This window comes from Myotis lucifugus, unplaced genomic scaffold (genome assembly GCF_000147115.1).
Source record: "Myotis lucifugus unplaced genomic scaffold, Myoluc2.0 scaffold_3744, whole genome shotgun sequence".
NCBI lineage: Eukaryota > Metazoa > Chordata > Mammalia > Chiroptera > Vespertilionidae > Myotis > Myotis lucifugus.
This window is the reverse complement of record NW_005874792.1, coordinates 1,698-11,431: the sequence shown is the minus strand read 5'-3', so window position 1 is coordinate 11,431 and position 9,734 is coordinate 1,698. Positions and strand designations below refer to the sequence as shown.

Genomic DNA, 9,734 nt, shown 5'->3' with positions numbered 1-9,734 from the left:
CATAACGCAGGGATTACATATGGCCACATACCTATCAAAGGACATCACTGCCAGTAGGAAGAACTCTGTTGTGCCCAGGAAAAAATACAGGAAACTTTGTATGAAACAGCCTAGTAGGGAGATGGTCTTATATCCGGTCAGGATATTGGTCAGCATTTTGGGGAAGATGACTGAGGTAAACCAGATCTCCAGGATAGCAAAGTTGCGAAGGAAATAGTACATGGGAGTGTGGAGGCGCCTGTCTATGAGGGTGACGACCACGATGAGGAGATTCCCCAGTAGAGTGAGGAGGTAGGTCAGGAGGAGCCCCAGGAAGATGAGCATCTGCAGCTCACAGGCATCTGAGAGCCCCAGGAGGACAAACTCAGTGACAGTGGTGTGGTTTCCCATGGTTCCTCTGACCTCTTCTGGGATGACCAATCAGAGGTGTGTAGCATTTGGAGCTGTGATGATCTGGGGAATCTGAGGCCACCTAAAACTGAAAGGAAAGAGGAATGAGTGTCATACTTTGAATGGAAGGAATCCTTTATTTCTGTAAAGGACATAACTTCCCACCACTGACCACACAGGCTTATTTTGCAGAGCCCCTGTCTTATGTTTGGTTCCTGGTGTGTCTGTGTGTTAGAAGAGAAAGTGGTGATCTGCAGGGTGACCTAAGTAAGACCTCAAACCAAAAATTATCCTTGCTTACTTTTCTTAACTGAACTTCTATTACTGATTCTTCAATGAATTCTTTTGTGTTAATATTATAACCTATTTTCAACATTTAAAATTTTTTTCTTTTTTATTCAATATTATTATTATTATTATTATTATTTTTTTTAAATATATTTTTTATTGATTTTTTACAGAGAGGAAGGGAGAGGGATAGAGAGTCAGAAACATCGATGAGAGAGAAACATCAATAAGCTGCCTCCTGCACATCTTCTACTGGGGATGCGCCCGCAACCCAGGTACATGCCCTTGACCGGAATCGAACCTGGGACCCTTCAGTCCGCAGGCCGATGCTCTATCCACTGAGCCAAACCGGTTTTGGCTCAATATTATTTTTATCTTTATTTCAATACTGGGTCTTCATTCATGAGTAGTTCATATTTGAGGTGGTAACTTTTCTGCTTTACTTAGTCATTCATGATATAGATCCATATCCATGGGTAAACTGCTTTAGAATGTGTAGACACTCTACTGCTGTTTCAAGATTACCTGAATCTCTGATGTTTTTCATTAGTATTTGGATTAATACAAAGGAAAGAGGAAATCTGTGAAAGAAAAGCCCAACTCTCACAAACAAAAATATTCAAGTAATATATGCATAAATAAAAGTTCTTTAGCGGGAACTTAGATTCAAGGTTCTTAATGATGTTCCAAAAGATAGATCCAGATTCTCCTCTCATTACCTCTTCCAATGGGCTCTAGATAAAATAGAGTCTTTGTGATTTTTTGATTATTTATGTATTTCATGCATTTGTTCTTTTGCATGTGGCATTCATTCTGTTTGGAATCATCAGCCATTCAAATCTTACTTATCCTTTAAGTCCCTCCCCTACACATGCTGTTTTTTCCTATGGAGACTTTTCTTCTGAATGAATGATTCTTTCCTCTGTATCCCTCACAATGCTATTAATTTTCATTGTGTTTTGTTTTTCATTTCTTGCTTGAGTCAAAAATTTCTTTATTAATCTTTGCATTTTATATAGCCCTTAGAACAAGTTACTTGAAATAATCAGATTTAATAAACAATTATCAAATGAGTGAATAATACCTCAAACCTGTGAGAGATGGATTTGGTGGTGTTTGACATACAAGAGGCCGAGGACATACCACTTATGTAATATTTCCTAGGGGACAGCAACTTTGCAGAGTCATACTACATTGGCTCATCTGAAGAGAGTTTGCTTTTCTTTATAAAGAGGTGGAGATGTCTCCCCACAAACATTCTTAAGGGATACTCTCCATTTTTGAGATGGTCTAGAGTTTGAGCTAGGAAGTAGACAGTGGTCTGGTTGGGTCTGCTAGACTGCTCCTAGCAGCAAAAAACCCGAAAACCCTTTAAAAGATCTCTCTTTTAAAGCCAGCATCCTTGCCGAAACCGGTTTGGCTCAGTGGATAGAGCGTCGGCCTGCAGACTGAAGGGTCCCAGGTTCGATTCCGGTCAAGGGCATGTACCTGGGTTGCAGGCACATCCCCAGTAGGAGATGTGCAGGAGGCAGCTGGTCGATGTTTCTCTCTCATCGATGTTTCTAACTCTCTATCTCTCTCCCTTCCTCTCTGTAAAAAAATCAATAAAATATATTAAAAAAATAAATAAATAAAGCCAGCATCCTTGGTGCTCACTTTGGCAGCATATTTACTAAAATTGGAATGATGCAGAGAAGATTAGCATTGCCCCTGAGCAAGGATATCGTGCACATTTGTGAAGCATTCTATATTTTTAGATCTGGTGAACACCACTTGCCCCTACCTGGTGACTCACTGAGAACATATCCCAGGCAACTTGAATACCACCAGAGGATTTTTCAGTGACTGAACCAGACAGGCAGCCAATAGATGGAGGCAGGCAAAGGTAGATTTCATTTTTTTTTTGAGACTTTTGCTCACCTGCTCCAGGGTCTGGTGCTGGTAAAGGCCAGCCTTGGTGCACAGCTTGATCCTCACTGTGCACAACCAGGCACAGCAGAGCCAGCCATAAACGGTGGGCCACTTTGTAACTCCAAATGGGTTGCTTAGGGCCAGTCATAGGCTGTGTCTGACATCGGCCGGCACCAAGAGACTCCAGAACCAATACACCCAGTGGCTAGCTTCAGACAACATCAGAACAGCATCAAATCAGCTTCACAAGAGGCACATCCAAAGGGAGCTCAAGTGGGATTTATTCCTGGGATGTAATGTTGGTACAATATCTACAAATCAGTAAATGTGATACATCACATAAATAAAAACAAAGGATAAAAATCACATGATCATATTAATAGGTGCAGAAAAAGCATTTGATAAAATCCAGCACCCATTTATGATAACCCTCAGCAAAGTGGGAATAGAGGGAAGATACCTCAACATAATAAAGGCCATATAACAAACCTATAGCCAACATCATACTCAATGGGCGTAAACTAAGTGTTTCCCTTAAAATTGGGAATAAGCTCTCGGCAGGTGGCTCAGTTGGTTGGAGCATCATCCTGTACACCAAAAGGTTGCGGGTTTGATTTCCAGTCAGGACACACACATCCTGTACACCAAAAGGTTGCAGGTTTGATCCCTGATTGGGGCACATATGGGAGGCAACAACTGATGCTCTCTCACATCGATGTTTCTCTCTCTCCCTTTCTCTCTCTCTAAAAATCAATAAAAACATATCTTTGGGTGAGGATTCAAAAAAAAAATCATGAACAAGACAGGGATGTCTGTTTTCACCATTCTTTTTTTTAAAAAATGTTTTTATTGATTTCAGAGAGAGGAGGGGGGAGAGAGAGAGAGAGAGAGAGAGAGAGAGAGAGAGAGAGAGAGAAACATCAATGATGAGAATCATTGATTAGCTATCTTCTGCATGCCTCCTACTGAGGTTAGAGCCTGCAACCCTGGGCATATGCCCTGACCTGGAATCCACTGTGACCTCCTGGTTCATGGGTTGACATTCAACCACTGAACCACACAGGCTAGGCTGCTTTCACAATTCTTATTCAACATAGCACTGCAAGTCCTAGATACAGAAGAAGAAATATTAGACAAGAAGAAATAAAATACATCCTAATTGGAAAGGAAGAAGTAAAACTGTCATTATTTGTAGATGACATAATACTGTATATAGAGAAGCCTAAAGATTGCACCCAAAACAACTAGAACTGATAAATGAATTCAAGAAAGTAACAGGATACAAAAAATATCCAGAAATCAGTTGCATTTCTATACACCAATAATGAATTATCAGATAGGGAAACTAAGAAAACAATTCCATTTATAACAGCATAAAAAAAAGTCCTGGCCAGTGTCGCTCAGTGGTTAGAGTGTCAGCCCATGCACCAAAGGGTCATGGGTTCGATTCCTGGTCAAGGGCACGTACCTGGGTTTCAGGTTTGCTTCCTGCCCTGGGTCGGGTGCATGCGGGAGGCAGCCAGAAGCAACCAGTGGATGTGTCTCTCTCACACTGATGTTTCTCTCTCCTTTTCTTCCCCCTTCCACTCTCTTTGAAAAGCAATGGAAAAAATATCCTCAGCTGAGGATTAACAAAAACAAAAAATATGTAGGAATAAACTTAACCAAGGATGTATAAGATCTGTACTCAAATTATAAGACACTAAAAAAAGAAATTGAAGAAGATACAATGTTCTTAAAATTAAATGGAAGCTTATACCATGTTCACAGATAGGAAGAATTACTATCATTAAAATGTCCACATACTCAAAGAAATCTATAGGTTCAACATAATTTCTTTCAAGATAGATGTATTTCACAGAACTAGAACAAATATTCCAAAAATATATATGGAACCACAGAAAAAAATTCAAATAGCCACAGCAATCTTTAGAAAGAAAAACAAAGTTGGAGAAATCATACTGCCTGATATCAAACTATACTACAAAGCCACAGTAAACATGGTACTAGCAGAAAAACAGACATATAGATCAATGAAACAGAACAAAGAGTCCAGAAATAAAACCATATCTTTATGATCAATTAATATTTGACAAAGGAGGCAAGAACATACAGTGAGGTAAAGATAGTTTATTCAAAAAATGGTGTTGGGAAAATTGGATATGTGCAAAAATATGAAACTAGACCACCTTCTTACACCATACACAAGAATAAACTCAAAATGAATTAAAGACTTAAATCTTAGACTTGAAACCATAAAAACATGAGAAGAAAACATAAGCAGTAAAATCTCAAACATTTCTCATAACAATATATTTTTTTCTGATATATCATCTCAGGCAAGGGAAACAAAAGAAAGAATAAACAAATGGAACTACATTAAACTAGAAGTTCTTGCATGATAAATGAACAAAATGAAAAGTCAGTCCACTGAATGGGAGAACATATTTGCCAATGATACATCTGACAAGGGGTTAATAATAAAAATGTATAAAAAATGTATACAGCTCAACACCAAAAAAAATCCACAATCCAATTAAAAAGTGGGCAAAGGACCTGAATAAACCCTTCTCCAAAGAGGACATACAGATGGCCAATAGCATATGAAAAGATGTTCTACTTCACTAATCACCAGAGAAATGCAAATTAAAAGCACAAGGAGATATCACCTCACACCTGTCAGAATGGCTGTCATTAATAAGTCAACAAATAAGTGAAGGTGAGGACATGGAGAAAAGAGAATCCTTGTGCCCTGTTGGTGGGAGTGCAGGTTGGTTCAGCCACTGTGGAAAGCAGTATGGGGTTACCTCAAAAATTAAAAATGGAACTTGCCTTTTGATCCAGCAATTCCACTTCTGGATATATATCTGAAGAAACCCAAAACACTAATTGGAAAGAATATATGCACCCCTATGTTCATTGCGGCATTATTTACAACAGCCAAGATTTGAAAGTAGCCCAAGTGCCCATCAGAGAGAAGTTGACAATAAAACTGTGGTACATTTACACAATAGAAAACTACTAGGCTATAAAAAAAAAAAAGGAAATCTTACCTTTTGCGAAGGATAGCATTGATGGACCTGGAGAGTGTTATGTTAACTGGAATAAGCCAGTCAGAGAAAGACAAATGCCATATGATTTCACTTTCATGTGAAATTTAATGAACAAAATAAACTAACAAACAAAATAGAAATAGACTCATGGATACTGATAGCTGTCAAAGGTGAGGGTGTTGGGGGCTGGATGATCAAGGTGAAGAGATTAAGAAAAAAAACAACTCAGACAGATAACAGTATGGTGATTACCAGAGGGAAAGGGTGGAGGGGGGAGACAGAAGAGGGTAAAGGGGGGATAAAAGGTGATGGAAGGAGACTTGACTTGTGGTGAGCACACAATACACTATACAGATGATGTGTTATAGAATTGTACACCTGAAACCTATATAATTTTATTAACCAATGTTACCAATAAATTTATCCAATAAATCCAATAAATTTATGTTATCCGATAAATTTAATAAGGAAGTCAGCATCCTTGGAAGTTCCTGTCCTTAAGTAATATCAACTACTACTGTAATTATCAGGCAGAGCTGTAGCAAGAATCATTTGCCAGCCTCTAGAGCAGCGTTTCTCAACCTGTGGGTCGTGACCCCTTTGGGGGTGGAATGACCCTTTCACAGGGGTCGCCTAAGACCATCGGAAAACACATATATAATTACATATTGTTTTTGTGATTAATCACTATGCTTTAATTATGTTCAATTTGTAACAATGAAAATATATCCTGCATTCAGATATTTACATTACGATTCATAACAGTAGCAAAATTAGTTATGAAGTAGCAACGAAAATAATTTTATGGCTGGGGGTCACCACAACATGAGGAACTGTGTTAAAGGGTCGTGGCATTAGGAAGGTTGAGAACCACTGCTCTAGAGAATAAGATTGGGACCCAGTTTAGGTACTTGGGATGAAGAAAATACTAGGGAATATGGGTAGGGAGGAAGAAATTCTAAACTGTATACAAACTTTCCTTGGTTTTGCTTTTTTTTTTTTTTTTTTTTTTTTAGCACAGGCCACACTATTCAAAGTGATTTTACAAACTACCATTATACCTAATATTTGTTGATAGTTATTAAAGAACGCAAAATAGTCAATCAGCTTCTGAGGATATAACTATTTTCCACTGGTTATTTCTAGGCTCAATGTTGTCTAGATTTATCAGTGATTTAAAAAGGAAGTCTCTGCAGCTTACTAGTAATCATTGGGTTTGAAGGGTTTCTCAGGTAGCCAAGAAATGTACCCAGCTCTTTTCAGAACAGAGCAGGATCCACCATGAACATCACACTCAGAAGCTAATAGAATGAGTATTATTTAGGCGAAGTCCTAGGTAAGACACACTGAGAGGAAGATGGAAATAGAGACTAAGATGATGAAGAGTTGGATGTGAGTGGGAGGGGAGAAAAAAGCTCTGGGTCATACTGAATCATGAGCTGAGCACAGATAAACTGTGAAAATACATTGTGAACACCCTGGCTGTGAGGCTCAGTTGGTTAGATCATCGTCTGTGCACTGAAGAGTCTTGGGTTTGATACCCAGTCAGGGCACATACCTGGATTGCAGGTTCAATCCCAGAGCGGTGTGTGTACAGGAGGCAACTGATGGATGTTTCTCTCTCACATCAATGTTTCTCTCCCTCTCCCTTCCTCTCTCTCTAGAAGTGATGAAAAACATGTCCTTAGGTGAGGATTAAAAAAATAAAGACATTGTGACCAGCCCAAGTATATAGCACATAGGGCTACTAATAAACTTACTTCATTTGTTTGTTTGTTTGTTTATTTAAAACCAGAGATCAATAGCTCTGGGGCCTTCCAGACACAAAAGGAAGAAAGCTACTTCATGAATCCCAGGCATTTTCCCCTTCATCCTACATGCCTGATGAATGAAAGGAGGGACTTGCTTGACAGCCTGAGGGCCTGGACATGGCTGCACCATCCACTCAGACCATTCACTGTTTTAAGGGTCTATCATGTAGGGCCCAGTGGGAAAGTGTCTACAGATGTCCTGGAGGTTTGTCCTGCCATGGCTGGAACTGCATGGTCTTCTGGATTGTTCTAGTACACTTAGAAGGAGGGTGAGATTTTATCCTTCAAGGAGGAGCATTAGCAATTTCACCCGAGTCTCAATGTTGTTGAGTTTTGGGTTTTCCAAGGGGACAGTTTCACAGAGAACAAGGTAGAACAGGCATTAACTTAATGGCTCTGACTGGATAAACTTTGACTTGCCTAGCATTGACCTGGATGGTGGGGCTAGTGTGTGTGCTCAATGTGCCACATTTTATAAAGGAATATAAAAAAAAATGAGTGCCAGGAAGAGGAGGGTTTGAGAAAGCCAGTACTGCTCCGCCATCCTCAGTGCCAAGGTGGAGATTACCCCACAGATCCAGGGTCAGGTGTCTAGCAGCCCTCTGCGGAAGTCCCAGTCAGGCCATCCCCAAACACTACTCACAGGATTGAAGAAGATACCTGGTTCTCAGGGGTATTTCTTGAGGTTGCAATGTTGTCTATGGGCTCTAAATGCAGATCTTCTACTGTTGGTGTGAGATCTCCATTTCTCATGAGTTCTTGGCATTCTCCAAGGACACCTTTTCTTTTCTAAATCGTCCTGAATGGCCAGCTGTCTTCCTTGGTTAGGAGAATGGTTTCATTGGACTTTGTCATCATTCAGCTCACAGGATCGGATGAGTCCAAAAATGATTCAAAATCTTCCATTTTCAGCAAGCTCATCTTGGGAGCCACCTTGGAAAAGTACAGTTATTTGGTGAAATCCTTCATCCTTCTCTTAGACTAATGGGGGTGATTTTGATGATAAAGACTTTTACTATATCCTCACATTGGCCCAGTCTCAGTGAGATGGAATTTCTTCTGTGAGCAATGGGACTCTAGGAGACAGTGGGTGAACTACTTCCGAAATAAACACATCTCTTTGTGGAGGTGACATCAGGGCTGAAAGATTTTGGTTGTAGCTTTGTTTTCTTAAGGGATCTACTCTTCTCCCAAGTTTGGTGGGGTTTGCGATCCCCAGAGAATTATTATAATGAGCCTCAGTCAGCCTCTTCCCAAATCTCTTGGCTGTTACTTAACTACAACTTTGCAAACAAAAGTTTCTGTTGTTTGTTCAGACCAAGAATAACAGTTACTTTTAGTTAAAGTAATAAATCTAATTATGCCTCTGAAATAGGGGGCTCTGTCTAATATTAGGCAGACCTATTGTTATAGGAATGTAAGTGACCATCACAAATAATATAGAACTTTGGCTAATTTTATGCTGCCCCTCTTCACTGGGGCTTGGAGATGGTAAAATACAGGGTCCTGGGGAAGGGACAAAAGGAAAGATAATAGAAAAGTTAGGATAAAATTTTCCCCCAGCTTTACTGAGGTATAATTGACAAATAAAATGGTATATGTTTAAAGTGTACAATGTGATGTGATACATGCACACACACACATACATGCAGTAAAATGATTACTACAATGAAGTTAATGTAATACATCCATCACCTCACACAGTTACCATTCATATTACTTCATTTGGAAGTAATATGTCCTAAATTGGGGCAAAAAGCTTTGTGAGCCATGTGCTTGCTTTAAGATTATGAAAATGCTTTGGCAGTCTGGCAATTCCTCAAAAAATTAAGAATAGAGCTACCATATGACCCAGCAATTCCTCTCCTGGGTTTATACCTGAAAAAAATGAAATCATGTATTCTCAAAGATATCTGCACCCCTATGTTCATTGCAGTATTATTCATAGTGGCCAAGTCATGGAAACAACAAAAGTGTCCCACGATAGAGGACTGGATAAAGAAGATGTGGTACATATACACAATGGAATGCTACTCAGCCATAGGAAAGGATGAAATAGGGCCATTTGCAATAACATGGATGGATCTTGAGAACATCATGCTAAGTGAAATAAGTCAGTCAAAAAAAGCTAAGAACCATATTATTTCACTCCTATGTAGGATATAAAACTGAAACTCATGAACACAAACAGCAGTGTGGTGGTTGCCAGAAGGAAGGGGGTCGGGGGAGAAGGGAGTCCTAATATTTGGTGACAGGAGAAGATTTGACTTTGGGTGGTGGG

At 39.5% G+C, this 9,734-nt stretch overlaps 1 protein-coding gene and 1 non-coding gene across 2 annotated transcripts in view; one reads left to right on the top strand and one right to left on the bottom strand.

Annotated features, from left to right (window-relative positions):
- Nucleotides 1-390, bottom strand: part of LOC102424710 (olfactory receptor 49-like) — a 1,027-nt gene extending 637 nt beyond the window's left edge. Inside the window, exon 1 of the mRNA XM_006108827.2 lies at nucleotides 1-390. Within this exon, the coding sequence (XP_006108889.1) occupies nucleotides 1-390 (390 nt within the window).
- A 1,936-nt stretch (nucleotides 391-2,326) lies between these two features.
- LOC111824661 lies at nucleotides 2,327-2,433 on the top strand. The gene has a single exon (XR_002827755.1). It is a non-coding gene; the product is annotated as a U6 spliceosomal RNA (small nuclear RNA).
- The last annotated feature ends 7,301 nt before the right edge of the window (nucleotides 2,434-9,734 follow it).